The sequence below is a fragment of the Prinia subflava genome, chromosome 13 (assembly GCF_021018805.1).
Source record: "Prinia subflava isolate CZ2003 ecotype Zambia chromosome 13, Cam_Psub_1.2, whole genome shotgun sequence".
NCBI classification, from domain to species: Eukaryota; Metazoa; Chordata; class Aves; order Passeriformes; family Cisticolidae; genus Prinia; species Prinia subflava.
In genome coordinates this window covers 5281348-5297953 of record NC_086259.1, presented here as the reverse complement: position 1 = coordinate 5297953, position 16606 = coordinate 5281348, and the positions used below count along the sequence as shown (strand labels likewise).

The window sequence follows — 16606 nt, the reverse complement described above, 5'->3', positions numbered from 1 at the left end:
GCTGGTTGGGTTGGAAGCACATTAAGTTGTCACATACACACTGACTATAATTCACTAATGATACATTTTACAAGCTAAAATTTAATTCAGGCTATCTTTCCTGTCCCCTCAGGTTTGTCATTCCCCATTTCCACTTTTCCAAATCCATCCATTTAAACCTCCATTTTGTGGAGTCTGCTTCCTGCCACATCTTCAGGATACTTCCCCTTGTCTCAGAGCTCTTCCTGTGCCATGTGTTTGTAGTCCAGATCTCAGACATCTGTGTGGGTGTGAGTGAGAGGATAAAAGCTGAAGGGGTCGATGGTGGCCAGTGCAGGTTGGGCACTGCAGTGCCACTGTGCCCTGTGGGCTCAGCTGAGCCCAGTGTTGATGTTTCTCTTGAAAACAGTTGCTCACCATTCTCTGCCTTGCATATGGGCTTCCTCAGCCTATGGTCTGCTCTTTTAATGCACAAAATCCCTCTTGCATTTCTTTTCACTGCTGCAATGGTATTATTTGTACTTTTCCCTAGAACAGCTTTCCTGACTCTGCATCTGAGTGAGTATTTTCAGGTGCTAATTCCAGTGTTGGGTCCCTGTGTGCCCAGACTGTTGGGACACGGCCGTACCCAGTGCCTGTGCCAGGTGTGTGTCAGGGACCTGAGCAGGTCACAACAGCTTGACAGGAACAAACTGAGGAGCTGACCTGAGTAAGTCAGTGTGGAACCCTCCTGTGGAGACCTTTGCAGCAGTTTACACCCCTCTCTGGGCAATTTAGCTGGCATCAGCAACTCTTAAAGGTTTTATAGCTGACTCTCATGGAAACCTCCTGAAAAAGAAAATTAATACTTACAAGGCAGAAACACAACATAAAAGTTGCATAAAATGCTCTTACTGATTTTTTTCCTTCCATATTATTGATTGCATAATAGAAGAATCCCTATTTGTGTGTGCTGTTGTCTTTGTGAAAGTCAATGTGTTTGTAAAATGTAGCCTTGACAAAGAGCATTTCCTCAGATCTAACAAAATGACAATGAAGTAGCCTTTTTCCTTGCTCCAGAGATGTCTTAAGACATTTTACAGCTGCACATTGGGTGTCTCATTGTAGCCTCTCCATGGCCTTAGCAGGGTGCAGGCAACTACTCACACAGAATCACACAGAATAATGAGGTTGGAAGAGACCTCTAAGATCATCAAGTCCAACCTGTGCCTTAACACCTCAACTAGACTATAGCACTAAGTGCCATGTCCAGTCTTTTTTTAAACACATCCAGAGATGGTGACTCCACCACCTCCCTGGGAAGACAATTCCAGTGCTTTATTACTCTTTCAGTGAAAATTTTTTTCCTAATATCTAACCTGTACCTTCCCTGACGTAGCTTGAGACTGTGTCCCCTTGTTCTGTCAGTTGCTGCCCGGTGGAAGAGACCGACCCCCACCTGTCTGCAACCTCCCTTCAGGAAGTTGTAGAGAGCAATAAGGTCACCTCTAAGCCTCCTCTTCTCCAGGCTAAACAACCCCAGCTCCTTCAAGCATTCCTCATAGGGCTTGTGTTCCAAGCCCCTCTCCAGCCTTGTTGCCTCCTCTGGACGCGCTCAAGCGTCTCAAGGCCCTTCCTAAACTGAGGGGCCCAGAACTGGACACAGCACTCAAGATGTGGCCTCACCAGCACCGAGTACAGGGTAAGAATGACCTGCCTGCTCCTGCTGGTCACACAATTCCTAATGCAGGCCAGGATGCCATTGGCCTTCTTGGCCACCAGGCCACACTGCTGCCTCATATCCAACCGGCTGTCGACCAGCACCCCCAGGTCCCTTTCCGCCTGAACACTGTCCAGCCACACTGTCCCCAGCCTGTAATGCTGTAGGGGATTTTTGTGGCCAAAATGTAGAACTCGACACTTAGACTTATTAAACTTCATGCTGTTGGACTCTGCCCATCCATCCAACCAATCTAAGTCTCTTTGCAGAGCCCTCCTCCCTTCCAATAGATCAACACAAGCTTCCAGCTTAGTGTCGTCTGCAAATTTACTAATGAAGGACTCAATGCCCTCATCATTCCAGATAACTGAGGCTTCACAGGTCAACTCGTTTCTCTGGAGTCTGTTATGTTCTGTCCTTAATAGAACCACACTTTTAATTTTGTACATTTGAAAAGTTTCTTTAAAGTCGCAAAATTAAAATCAGATTGTCAATTCGTCCTTACTTCGTGTGATTTGCGCCTTGTTTAATTTTTTTTTCCCAAGATGAGAATGTTCTCCGTCTCATCTAAGCACCGATTGTGACTGATTACAGATCTGGTGAAAACATCATTCCTTTTTTGCAGCTGGCAGGAAGATTTCAGAAGAGAGGCAGTGATGTTTCTCCCTGCAGAACACAGATGTGAGAAGGGCAGGTCCCACCTGCACACGGCTGTCCTGATGCTCAGAGCACCTGATGGCTTTTGCTTCCTTGGGGCAGACAGTGAGAAAACAGATATTTTTTTCCTCAATTTGATTCACAGTTTGGCTTTCTCTCTGAGTCCTGAGACTTCAGTTATCTGACTTTTACGTTTTCCTTCACCTGTGCTGCCTTAGCAAATAGGGGGAGCAGGAGCAGAGCAGGAGCAGCAAGGCTGGAGCAGGGGAACACGGGCACGTTCCCTGTCCTGCAGGAATTGCTGTGGCTGCTCTGTATCTTTAAGGGGCTGACCCTATCCCACGGGGAGCCGCTATAAAGGCGGGTGGGCAGCAGTGCCCTGCTCAGGGAGTGGAGCCAAGCAGGGGCAGCTCCCAAAATGACCGGCCACCACGCTTGGGGATATGGGCAGGCTGACGGTAGGTTATGGCATTTCCGTGCTGCATCTCTCTGTCTTCCCCCACTCGTTTTTTTTCTAGAGCTGTTGCCTGAGCCCTGCAGAGCTGCCTGCATTTTGATGTCTGCAAGAATCGAGTATATACAGCAGGTAATTAGTTACTTTACTGATAATCAATAGCACCCGGAAAGTGGCACCAAAAGATGTGCAAGTTTACATCTGCTGCCTTTCAGTGTTGCAATCAACATTCCTAAACTGAGGGAAGCAGTTTGAATGCTTTGGGGTTTTTTTCAGACAGCAGATATTACAGATGGGTCCCTTCCAAAATGCTGTTATAAAAAAGATGACCTGTGTCTCTCTCCAAAAGCAATTCTGTTAGGTAAAGATTTAGTAGAGCAGTAATAGATCTCCTGGTTCTGTGCAGTTGCTGAAATGTGATATCTAGGCTTTCATCAAAGTGAATAAAGTGAGCTATATGTTATGTATGTCTAGTACATCAATAAATTGTACAGATCAGTATCAGATCTCTTACAGAACAACTTATGCTTTCTGATTTGACAGTTTTTAATTTAGTCCTCCTCCTTTGCTCCCCACCTCCAAGGATGCGTGTCACAGCGTGAGGGGGATGTGGAGCTCCTGGAGGATTGCCACAGTAGTGTTTGATAGTGCCCGTGTCCTTTACAGAGAGGATGGACGAGTGGCTGGTGCTGGCCAATGAGACAATTGCACAACTTCCAGGAGTCCCTCTCCTTGCAGCAATTATTTTAGCTGCCCAGTGTCCAACAAGAGTCTTTTGCATAACCTTCAGCAGCCAGTCTCTTTCTTAACAGCAATTGAGTTTGTTTCTGTGAGTCTGAAAGTTCGTTTGACTACCAAGTGAAGCCAGTTAGTGCTAGTAGGTATTGTTATGTATTTGTGCTTGTAGCTAGGAGTAATAAAGCCATGTTTACTCTTGTGAAGCTTGTGAGAGCCAAATGATATTGCCTTAGCTTGTGTAAGAGCATTTAATTCCTAAATCTGCTTTACAGGCAGGCTGAGGAAAGATATTATTTTGTAAGCTTAGCTTTGCAGAAAGTGTCAAAGCCAAGTAACACTGTAATAGATCCCTGTTGTGTTATGTAAACTCAAGGAGGCTAAATACCTGTGCTTGATTTTAAAAAAGCTTCTCCTTGTGCAAGCATGTAAAACTGCTACAATGAAAAATATGCTTCTTGAGAATCCTAAAGTACAATTGTTACTGTTCTAGTTCGTGCGCAGAAGCAGCAGAGGAATTTAATTGCTGCTTTCACTACCATAGCAAAGTAGAAAATGAGCCATAAGAAGGAATTATTTGATATGGATAAGCTTTTGTTATCTCAAATGGCTTAAGAATCTTCCAGCTCTGGCAGCAGAGTCCTGCTATTAAATTGGGCTTTCTCCCATCTCTGTTGGGGTCAGGAAGTCCCAAAGTGTTAATTATCATCCTGTATCCTTCACTCAGGTTAGAGAGATACCATAATGGGCATGAGTGAAGAATGGAGCTGTCTCAAAGCTTTACTGCAGTCATAAAATGATTTTAAAAATAACTGCATAGTCAGTAGCTAAGAGATTGAGTCATCTGCATCTAATTTGAATTGCTGGAGCTTTTACACTCTCTTTCCCAGGGAGAATTAAATGCTGTTTCTTTGGGGAGTGTGTTTGTGCAGGCACTTGGAACACCTTAGCAAGGTAACTGCAGCCTCCGCAGAGAGAGAGTGGCACAAGTGACTGGGGGTACAGCAGTCTGTTGATGTGCCATGATCTCCTTGGTGTGTTCTGGGCAAGATACCTGAATCCCCATCTTGTTGCAGCCTGCTCTGTGCTAATAAAAACACACCAGCCTAGACTCTAAAATAATTTCTCACACTCCAAACATTGGAGTCACTTTTGCTGAGAAAGCTTTATTTCAAGCCTCATGAAAACCTGTAATGCCCATTCTGATTACAGTGGGAAGGCAATAATGCTTCTTTGCTTTGTTTGCTGTTGAAGGCCCTTCCGAGTGGCACAAAGCTTACCCCATTGCCCAGGGGGACCGGCAGTCCCCCATTGACATCGACTCTGCACGGGCAGTCTATGACCCCAACCTGCAGCCTCTCATTGTCTCCTACGAGTCCTGCACCTCCCTCAGCATCTCCAACACCGGCCACTCTGTCATGGTGGAGTTTGAGGACACCGATGACAGGACAGGTGAGACTAACACAGCCAGCTAACTCCGAACACCAGCTTGGGACTTGGTGGGGGAAATAATAAGGTACACTCTGTATGCTGTAACTTCCATGACGTGTATAATTTCAGCTTAGACAAGGCATGTGACTGGAGCCGTTTATATTTTGTCTTTACTTTAAGCCTCTCTAGCAATGCAGCATCACAGATCAATAAGTGTTTCTTCATTAGGAAAAGCTCTTGCATCAGAAAAATGAGACGTTTGATTGCAGTCCTTTTCTTTTAGATGAGAATTGAAGTTTGCTGGGCATCTCTCCAGCACTGCCAGACCACATCCAGCACCCTGAGCAGGGATGTAAGCTCCTCCGTGCCCTGGTTCATGATCACCCCAATCAAAGATGCCAACTCACTGGTCAGCTCTGGCTCAGTGCCCAGCTCCCACCCACAGGAAGGGGAAGAGGATGAGCAGAGCTGGGTCATGCAGTGCAGTCATCATAATCATTATCACTGCACCAAGTTGTACCTGGACTGGTCCCTGTTGCTTTGCATTTTCCTCTTTCCTCCCTGACTTGTAGCACTTTGGTTTCTTCAGAAATTAGAAAATCTTCAGCTCATTCTGAGTTGGTAGCAGCCAACTTTGGATGTTGGACTGTCTGCAGTTGTACCTTCTTCTTGTCTCAGCCCTTGGCAGAGACTGTAAATTCTTTAAGTGATTGCGTATTTCTTCGGTTAGGTCTGTTTCCATGGTAGACTGTGCTCTTACATCTGGGCTACAGGGAGGAGCATTCAAATGGAGATAATAAAGCAGCTGATAAATGGGAAGAGTGCATTTAAAAAAAAAAAGAATCAGAACAATTTTTAAACCTATGATCTGATTTCATCCTCCTTTTGGGTGTGCTGATTGATGCAAGCTAAATAAGATCCCTTGATATTGAAAACAAGTTACTTTTTCTGTGAAGTGGCTTGTCTGTGCTGGTAACCCTTTGAAATAAGGGCTAAAGGGTAATAGTCCAGCCATTTAGTTTTCAAATTTCTCTTCTGGAATGAATTTAAGAAGCTGCCCAATGGGATTGTCAGGTTTTCAAGCATCTTATCTTTACTGAATTTGCAAAGAAGACTGGGTGAGCATTTTCCATTTTTACTGCACAGATCTGTTCAGAATGTCACCCTATAAACAGAATTTGTAAAACCTCTCTGGAAATATTATCTTAGCTTGGTAACCACTTTAATGCAATTTTCATCTGAACTGTATCAGTCTAATAGTGAACTTCTATTCAGCTTTAGAAGTTTAAGAACATCTATTACTCTGCATTTAGAGATACAGACTCAGAGCACCTGCCAGGAATGAGACCCTTTCTACACTAAGCATGTCTTGTTTCAATAACACCTTTTCAAGACTGATGACTGCTAGGAGTGGAAAACATGATTTTAACTGCTTTTGGTTGTGTTGAAATAGATAGTGACTCAAAACTCTGCATAAATGACACAAAGGAATTTTGACAGTAATCCATAATAGCTAAATTGCTTAAAATATTTGGGATAGGTGATGCATTCTTTTTCTAACTTTAGAAAAATGTACTAGAAGTATTTATATCCTTAATTAATACTAAAACCTTTGCTTTGGCAAGGCCAGTTTCCTGCATAAAGGCTGGCTGGAAGCAAGCATATGTGGTAGCACTGTGCAAGCCCCAGCTTTTACTCTTTAAATAAAATGTTATGAACTGCACTGAGGACACAAGCTTTTTTAAGATATTAAATGTGATTTTAATTTTCTTAATGTGATACTGATTGGGTTTTGATGTCTGTTGGGCAAAGTGTATTTGATTTGGTGGCATATAAAATTACAGGGATTACTGATGCTGTTAATAAAATATCTTCTATATGTGGCATCTTAAACATTTGTCTGTGCTTAGGTGTTATTTCTAAATGATGTATCAAGTGTCTCTGTGGCGTTTCCTTACCTTTAGAAGGTGATTTGAGGTTGAGTGGTATCGTGTGAAGTACCAGCTATTATATTTCCTCTTTTATGGGATCAGGTATTTAAAGGGAATGGAATATAGATAACCTCCCCTGGAAGTAAAGATACTGCAAGAAGGAAATACTTAGCTGAATTGTCCACCTGATGTTCAGGGTATAAGGTTTCCTTGGAGCCGTTTCTTCTCCAGGCTGAACAATGCCAGCTGTGCCAGCCTTTCCTCCCAGCAGAGCTGCTCCAGCCCTCTGCTCATGCTGGAGCCTCCTCTGGGCTCTCTCCAGCAGCTCCAGGTCCTTGCTGGGCTGGCCCAGGGCTGGCCCAGCTCTGCAGCTGGAGTCTCACCTGAGGGGGCAGAATCCCCCTTCCACTGCTGCCCACACTGGACTCAGCCCAGGGCAGGGGGTTTCAGGGCTGGGGCAGGGCCAGCTCTCACCCACAGCACCCCCAAGTGCTGCTGCCAGGGCTGCTCCCTCTGCTCCACTTGTATTTATTGTGTTTAATAGAAAGGCATAACCATAAGGGTGGTTACCACATCTTTTCATCAAATATACTTTTTCAAGAAAGCTACAAATTCTGTACAGGTAGCCAGACAGGGTTTTTAGTGTAATTTTCAAATGAGTTTAGGTGCTCTCCGTTAGTAAATCCACCCCTCTTAAATGCCTGGATGATGCATTTTTTTCATGCTGGCAGCTGGGAGAGGCTGCTGGCTTTTTTCCACTATTGTGCCAACAGTGGTTAGTTTTACTAGCAGGAAGCTAAAAAGCCAGAATGCTTAAGATTTCTTCTCCTTTAATTTTTTTTTTTCTTCTGCCCAGCAATTAGTGGAGGGCCCTTTCAGAATCCATTCCGGCTAAAGCAGTTCCACTTCCACTGGGGGACCACACACAGCCAGGGATCAGAGCACACCATTGATGGAAAGCCTTTTCCCTGTGAGGTACGGATGTGTTTTCACAGATGGGATTATTTCATGCAAGTGATGTTGTCACATGACTTTGTCTGCAGTGGGGGCAGGATTAGGATTCTGATTGCTTGCTCACCATAGGTAGGTCAGCCATCCCTGCCCTTCTCAGCTGGATGGGGAGAAGAAATATAAGGAAAGGCTTGTGAGTCCGGATAAGGGCAGGGAGAGATCCCTCACCAGTTACTGGCACAGCAAAACAAAAAAATCTATTAACAATCAAATCAGAGTAGGAGAATGGCAAATAAAAGCTAAATCTTAAAACACCTTCTCCTCACCCCTCCTTTCTTCCTGGGCTTAACTTTACTCCTGGCTTTCTCCACCTCTCCCCTGAGTGGTGCAGGGGCACAGGGAGTGGGGGCTGTGCTCAGCTCATCCCAGGTTGTCTCTGCTGCTCCTTCCTCCTCAGGGGAAGGGCTCCTCACACTCTTCCTGAGCTGCAGTGTGGGGTCCCTCCCACAGGAGACAGTGAGCTCCATGAGCTTCTCCAGCCTGAGAGCTTCCCATGGGCTGCAGTCAGTCCTTCAGGAGCTGCTGCAGCCTGGTCCTTCCCATGGGTGCAGTCAGTCCTTCAGGAGCTGCTGCAGCCTGGTCCTTTCCATGGGTGCAGTCAGTCCTTCAGGAGCTGCTGCAGCCTGGTCCCTTCCTTGTGATCATGAGCTGGGGAAGCTTCTGGCAGTTTCTCACAGAAGCCACCCCTTTACTCTCCCACTCCTAAAGCCTGGCCATGCCACCCCCATGTGCGCTGCTACAGAAAATTTGTCTGGTTCCTGCCCACACTCATGGACCTGTCCAAAAGATCGAACTTCTTCAAGTTTCCAGCAATGCCTTTGACACAAAACTGTTCTGTTATGAACAAGTGTTAGTGCTGTCAATGATAAACCACGTTCATAACTTCTATCACAAATTTAATTCTTATCTGTTATTTTTCTTTAAAGCTCCACTTAGTACATTGGAATGCCAGAAAGTATGCAACATTTGGAGAGGCAGCAGCAGCTCCAGATGGCTTGGCAGTAGTTGGTGTTTTCTTGGAGGTAAGAATTGCAAAAATAGCATGTTTACATGATAAAAAGCATTATGCTGTAAAGTGTTTGAGGACTGTGCCACATATTTAAGAGGTGCTTAAGGAAAACAGATGACTTACTGGAAGCATTAATGCATTGCAAATTGCTGATAAACTTTGGTAGGAATGTTGAGATTTGGGTAAGAAAACAACACCTAATTAAAGGATAGTTGTACTCCTTCTTATTTAACCTGTCTATTCCATTTTTTTAGATTGGAAAAGAACATGCCAGTATGAACAGACTCACTGACACTTTGTACATGGTAAAATTTAAAGTAAGTTCTAAGCTCTTTAAATTTGCTTCTGGGATATCCTTTAAAAATCATGCTCATGTACATCTTTGAGACAAAAATGACAAGTCACCCACTCACAGATCTTCCCATAACTAGAACATAACTGTAGTTAAAGCTTTTTCTTCCCCTCCAAAGTTCATATTATTTTCCTCCCTCAGTGCCTCACTGGGCTGTGCTGACCCCAGTGGTCATCCAGAGGTTCTGCTTTTCCCAAAAAGTCTAAAATCAACAGCTCCCTGACTGTTGAGACTCAGCAAAATAATCCTTTTCCACTGAGCCTCAGCTGGCACAAGTGGAAGCTGCTTGTTTGTCTTTGCTGCAGAGCTCTGTCAGGGATGATCTCACCGAAGTCCAGAGATTGTTCCTGAGGTGTTTTCTGAGTGACTGAGACACTTTTGGATGCTCTTACAGGCTGAAGAGTGTTGCTCTGGACTGTGGTACTTAAAGCAATCACTACCTTAGGCAGCACCTCCTTCTATTTCTACCAGTCTTTTGGCTGATGTACCTTCCTCTATCAATCCGACTTCTTCCAATTTTAGACTTGAAGGTTTGATTTTTTTTTTTTAAAGCCAATATTTACCATACCAGACAATGATGGCAGGATTTAAATTTTCCTACTAAAATAGATGAGAAGTAATGAGACAAGGAATTCTGCCATGATATTATCTATAGCTCATGCTGAACACAGTTCTGCATTATTTTTGGGCCTGTTGTGTTTAGAGGTGAATTTTGGTAGAGACAATGATGCAAGACCTCAAAGTCCAGTAAGCCAGCATTAGACATTATACTTGCCATCTACTTTTGGCTAACAGTTATAAGGCAGCCAAACCTTTACAGTCTTCTCCCTTCCCCTATTTTAATGTTATTTAAACATTTTCTTCTCTTTAAGGAAGTTATTTTACCTGCACTTAAAACTAAAAGGATAGATTTAAAGTCTGTTTTCTTTTCTCAGGGAACAAAAGCCCAGTTTAGAGGCTTCAACCCTAAATGTCTCCTGCCCTTGAGTCTAGATTACTGGACATACCTTGGTTCTCTGACAACCCCACCCCTTAATGAGAGTGTGACATGGATAGTGCTGAAAGAACCCATCAGAATCTCTGTGAAACAGGTAAGGTTGATACTCTCTCAGTTCTTGCAGCATTCAATGCTGGATAAGCAGGCAAAGATTGTTTTATTTGAAATGAGACTAAGTTAAAAGTCTGTAAATATTTAGCCTATTCAATTCCTTGAGGCTTCTGTTATATTCTATTAATACCCTCTAGGAGCTTTGCTTGAACCTGTTCCATTAACTGATTAAAATATACTTACTTATTTCCTTTTAGTCCTTTTTAAAAAAGCATTACTGTTGATTGCCCCCTTAAGCAGTGAATTGTTTCCCCTGAACTTCCAGCTGGAGAAATTCCACATGCTGCTCTTCACTGGTGAGGAAGACCAGAGGATCCAAATGGCCAATAACTTTCGCCCCACTCAGCCTCTGAAGGGAAGAATTGTTAGAGCTTCCTTCAAGGCCTGAAGAAAATTGATAATGGACCTGAGATATCCAAGAGCTTCCACATGTGAGATACTCTGAACAGAAACTCTAGTCTACAAACCACTCATGGAACTCAAGAGACAGGCATTTCCATGAACCCTCTGGTTGGAGGGGGAAAATCTTCTGGCTTCCTATTTTATTTGAAGTGCACATTCTTTGGAGAAATGGCATCTTATTAACCAGCACTATTTAATATAAGGGATAGCTGAGTGAACTAGGTTGTTATCCAAGACCTGAAATTCTGTAAAATTAAAATGACATTAAAATCCAACTTGATATAAAATAGAAAGTTGTGTAGTGATCTACTAGTGCTGATGGCCACAACTTCTACTTGTCTCATTTAATACATGAGGAAACAGTAATCAAGAATTTTGGACACATTGGACTTAAATTTTCCTTACTGATCTGTTGTTACCATTTGCTGAACTCTAATTTAAAGACTGCTTTCACTGTATTCTTGCTGCCTGATGACACAGAGTGTATGAGTAGCACTAGAAAAAAGTTCTTTACTCACCTCAAGTAGGCCCTGCTATGAAAATGAAATATCTATTTTAAATCTACTGTTTTAAGGTGTTATCTTACAATGAGAAGTAACAATGTAATGCTGTGTTGAAAACCAGAGCAGTTTACTGCAATGTTATTTAGGTATTTGTCCTTTCAGCCCATGCAGAATACAGGACCACAGTGCTCTGGTCAAGGTCAGTTTGGTTGAAGAGTTTCCTCTGTAGTGATCCAGGTGTGTTTTGTGGTCCTCAGATTCTACCTCAGCTCAGTGCTATGCTCTGCAATATGACCTCCTTCAGTGTCTGCCCTACTGAGAGCAGGTATTCTGTCTCCTTTAGGGACCTAACACAGGTAGATCTTGTCTGCCCTGAGTGTGCATTGCTGTACAGACCCTCCCTGTCCCAGGGCTGCCTGGCAGGGATACTCCCTGCACACATGAGGATTCAGCACTCCTGAGTCCTTTTACCTCTGCAAAAGTTGCTTTAGAACAGCCACGTGTTGGTTCTGCAGCTTAGTGACAAAATTCCTACTGGTTCTCAATACTGTGATGTTCTCTGCGACTGCCCAGTCAATTCCCAGCTCCTTTAGTTCTGGGCCTCACGTGGCCTGTTCTGTCTGTGTAGTTCAGGTAGAAATTGCTGATGTTGATCACTTTCCATCAGCTGAGATGGAGAAATAAAGATGTACAAGACCAAGGCAAGTGGGGAGAAGTGAGAACAGCAGCTGCTGTGGCTGCTCCCCTTTCTCCAGGGAAGGATGACATGAGACTGTGGAGCACAGCACAAGGAGTGAAAAACTGGAATTCTGCTCCTCAAATCTCCATGGTTTTTCTGGTACACTGACCTAAAACTTTTTTTCTCGATTTCCTCTTATGTAGAAAAGAGGGTAACACTGACCTCTACCTCACAGGGCTGTTGTGAGGGCTAATTCAACATTGTTTTAGATGTGAGACTCTTATCCAGCAGATGCTAAAGGCAATGGAAAATCCTTACAAAATGCAATAGTTTCAGCTATTATGAACTTTGCTAGTAATGCAAACTGGTAATGTAGAAACTCTATTTAATGTATTTTAATTTCTTTAACAAATGAAATAAATTAAACTAAAATCACATGTGCATATCTTCATCCTTTATTTTGAGAAGACGCACCTCTCCCTACTTACAGCATTATCTTTTCTTGGATTTTCATTATCAGAAATTGATGTTTTAATGGATGCATCTCTTTTGGATCAAGGAATGCTTTGATTGTTTGTCTTTTGTTCTACTGTGGAACAATCTAAGTACAGATACAAGTTAACTCTCCCAAGTTTGTGGGCATGTTTTTAAATCCTAGAAATTATTTCTGACACCTCTTTTTGGTCTATATCACAGTTCTTACCATCTTCTGGGATTAACAGTTTCTGTTTCAGCTTAATCCTTTCACTTAAGTTCTAACATACTATATACCTTGAATGACTTCCTGCCCAGAGTTAAATTACTATCATAAATCTTATGTCCCTGTTAAAATTTACATGAAGAGATGCATTCTAAAATGTAAAAACTCTTTAAAAAACAAAACCTTTGCATTTGGATAGCTGGAAAAAAAATTTAGGGGCAAATTTAAAATACTTCTCTGATTAAAATATAACCAATATTATTTACCATATGTACCATAGTCAAGCTATCCCAGTACTGCTGCATTAATATTAGTACAGGTGTTCACAGAGCAGGTCAAGACGATGATTTTCAGTGTTTTCCTCTAATTTTAGGCACAGGTGTAGGTTTCTGCTCCCTGTCTCTCACAGGAGATAAAGAGGGCTTATGCACTGAAACTTTGTCCAGTTTTCCCCAGCTCCAATGCCTCAATCGAAAGAAAAAGTTTATTTATGCCCAGAACGTGTCTGTGCTGTGACCCTGCACACAGTACTTAAGCTTCTTAGAGGGTGGTTTATTCATGAACAGCAGGAGGATAACGTTTAGCTTACATGGTTATTGTAAAAGCTCAGACATTGCAAAGAGCTTTAAATGCTGCCTTGTCCCAAGGTGTTCAGTTCCAGGGAGAAACTAAACTGTACCTTCCTGCAGAAATAAATTTCATTTTGCTTATACGGTTTTTTGGTTGTTTGGGTTTTTTAGGGTTTTTTGCAATTGATGGATGGAAGAACAAGATCTATTTTTTTACCATGGAGAAGTAAAATATAAAAGGAAGGGTTTTATATTCATTGTTTTTTCTTGAGACCCTGATCATCCAAAAAACCCCCACAAATATTCTATTGGATAAACACCTATTTAATGCACTTCATTTATTTTGAGACTGAAGGATTTTAAACATGAGCTGTCCTTATCTTTAAACAAATTGTTGTGTTGAAGGAAAAATGGGAGTCAACTGTAATTATTCCAGCAAGAATTCACTTACCTTCTCCTGGGATTGCAGCTGTCCTGACTGAGAGAACAGAGGCCGCACATTTAGGACAGTGACTGAAAAAGTCAGTGGTAAAAGCTGGATTAAAAATGCCATCTACTGGCTCTCCTACCCTTTCTTGCCACAATGCTTAAAACAATTGTTAAGGCCCATTCAGTCAAAATACAACAGATGGGAGAATTTAACTATGACAATAATAACTTGTAAAGATACGAGTGATTATCATTGAAAACCCCTTACTGGCTCTGTATATGTAGGCATTGAAATTCCTTTCTCAGATAAAAATCAGTCTGACAAAAGAAACTTGATAAACCAGTTACAATTTTTTGTTCCTCATTTCACTGCTGAACAGAGAGATCGTTTGCTTGGTGAGCTGCATACTCTCTAAACTTTAGCTTTGAAACTTTAAGTGCTGTAGTTACAGTTCAGCTTTGGGGTTTTTCCCCAATCTCTTGCAAGCAGAAAGATTTTTCAGCAGTTTCCATCCTACAGTTGCTATGATGTAGCAGATTTATAATGATACATTTCGTGATGAGGGTAAATTAATTCAAATACAAGAACTGGGGAAAAGTTTTGCAAGGTACCTCAACATCAGATGGTGCTTTTGGCAGAGTTCAAAGGTCCAAAAGATAAAAAAGAGGGCACTTCAGGAAAAACCAGAGATAAGGCTGAAGAAAAGGGGGTGTTTATCATATACCTCAGTGTAGCTGCTTTCCTCTCTGAATTCCTCTGCATACAGAAGTGACCCTTTAGTGACAGCACCAAGCATCAAAGCAGTGCCTCTGCTCTGCCTAGGAGAGTGGGGGTCACACTTTTTCTCACTTACCCTGAGGAAAGCACAGCAGAGGATAGAACCTGACTGACTTGCACAGAACTATTCCTAACTTGCACAGCTGTAAGGCAGGGAGCTTTCACTCCTCTGATGCTCCATTTATGCTGCTATCTGCACTGCATTTGAAATTTAGTAAAATTTCAGCACCAGGTTGTGAACAGCAACATCGTAATGTAAATCATTTAATTTCATATCAACACAGTGGAATATTAAATACAGCAATTTAGGAGCCAGCTCACCCTGTTTGTTGGAGGAGAAGAAGGTGGAAGGAGGAGAGAGGGGAAAGAAATATAATCACTTTTTCACACATGATGAGCACTTCTTCCCAAGCCACAAGACTTTCCTGGACTTGAAAACTGACCCCAGGAAATGCAAATTTAGTTTTACAGTGGCACAGAACCTTAATGAACATTTATTTGTTTAACTTAAACCAATTTTTAGGCAACATCCAATAAAAATGATCCATGTGGCATTCAGATCCCATTACAGTAACTGGAAAGACCTTTGGACCAGTGCAATTACTTTGACATAAACTGGGTCTTCAGATTAACCTCTGCAACTCCAGACACTGCTGAACCTCTGCTGCAACAGGAGAGGCTAAATGAAGCTGGGCAGCTGGAATGGCACCTTTCCTACAACTGCTCATGGTGTTTACCTCTGTTCATCGATATTTCTTGCTGCTTGCTTTCTCTCCTAGCATTTGAGAGTTTGGTTTAGATTACTTAGGAAGATCAGACTGGAAATAACTGCAACCAAACAAAAAACAGTTGCTCTAACAGACCTAGAGTCTATTCCATTTCTCCATTTTTTTTGTGAGTTTTGCTTGTTTATAATAAGGGATTTCTGCATCTGCAGTGCCAATTTGCCTTTTGTGAAAATCCAAAATGTCATATACAGCAGATGAAATGGCTGTCATTCACAGGGTAAGATACAGCCAGCAAACAGGGGACATTCTTAAAGGTGCTCAGGAGGAAGGTGTTTTGTGGGCTGGTGCTGTTTCCTTTCCAAATGCTGGTTATTGGACTGTAGAGCTTTTTGTGCAAAAAGCACAAAAGCCAGTCTGTGTTCACTGAGATGGGCCAGAGAGACAGTTCCTTCAAAGGACCCACCTTCCTTTACACGTTCACAAGTTTCTAAAGGGTTTGGATCTCTTGCTGTTCTCTAATCTGTATCACTAGGCTGAGTCTCTTTATTGCAGAAAAACTTCTGAAAACTAGGGAACTACTTTTAGTAGTAGTTTACTACTTTTCTTTGCATTCAAACCTTTTGCAGCTGGTCAGCTTTTTGACATAAGGATTAGCTATTTATTAGAAATATTAGTCCAGTTTTCAACTTGCTTTCTTAGGGATATCTGCCTTATTTGATGTTTTTGATCTTTGTGTGTCCCCATAACAAGAAATGTTTACAAAGCATCAGGAGTCCCAGACTTTTTATGAATATCAGTGAGGTCATGGAAAGTAATCCATGCTAGCACCTGCTGTGAAGGCAGTGCAGATGAGGGGCAGCTCTTTGCAGCCTCTGAAAGCAGATGTTCAAATTGCACCAAAGTAGCCACAGCCAGTTGTCCAAACCAACAAGCAAGGGGAAAAATAATGCTCCATGGGAAAGGAAACCCCAAATAGTGCAGTCTGGCCTAAACAAGAACACAGAAATGAGTTCAAGAATGTACTTCCACAGAAAACCAGAGCTGCTGACTGTACGAGTCAGCAGATAAGATTGTTCCTTGAAAAAAAAATCTAAATATAGGACCTGCTATATTTTAACCTATAGCTGCACCTTAATACAATACCTGGAATTAGACTCATTTCCTTATAAATACAGGTAAGTAATTTCTTCTGGCACAGGACTAAACCTGGCTCACCTGTAATCAGCAAAGTCAAAACCAAATCTGAGCTTTATTGAAAGAAACTTGAGTTCTAATTTTTTCAATGCAAATTAAGAACATAGAGCACTATGGCAACCAAGCACTGTTGCTACAGAAATTTGCCATTTTTATTAGAAATTCCTAAAGGCAAAAACACTGCAAGCCTGAGCAATACCATTTCTTTCCTCAGATCATATCAGAGAGTAGCATTTCTATTTTTTCCTTTAATTATAT

The 16606-nt window shown here is 42.2% G+C and overlaps 1 protein-coding gene across 1 annotated transcript; it reads left to right on the top strand.

Annotated features, from left to right (window-relative positions):
- Positions 1–2568: 2568 nt before the first annotated feature.
- On the top strand, positions 2569–11272 carry LOC134557552 (carbonic anhydrase 7-like). Its single transcript, XM_063410662.1, has 7 exons — positions 2569–2793; positions 4779–4976; positions 7743–7861; positions 8824–8919; positions 9161–9223; positions 10194–10349; positions 10632–11272. The coding sequence occupies exons 1-7, from the start codon at positions 2754–2756 to the stop codon at positions 10752–10754; spliced, it is 795 nt and encodes a 264-aa protein (XP_063266732.1). The 5' UTR covers positions 2569–2753; the 3' UTR covers positions 10755–11272.
- The last annotated feature ends 5334 nt before the right edge of the window (positions 11273–16606 follow it).

Bases quoted from the DNA above. Each gene is read 5' to 3' on its own strand.
- LOC134557552 (XM_063410662.1), top strand. From the start codon at position 2,754: ATGACCGGCCACCACGCTTGGGGATATGGGCAGGCTGACG. The intron at 7,862-8,823 runs GTACGGATGTGT...TTTTCTTTAAAG, and splicing joins GAAAGCCTTTTCCCTGTGAG to CTCCACTTAGTACATTGGAA. The intron at 8,920-9,160 runs GTAAGAATTGCA...CCATTTTTTTAG, and splicing joins TAGTTGGTGTTTTCTTGGAG to ATTGGAAAAGAACATGCCAG.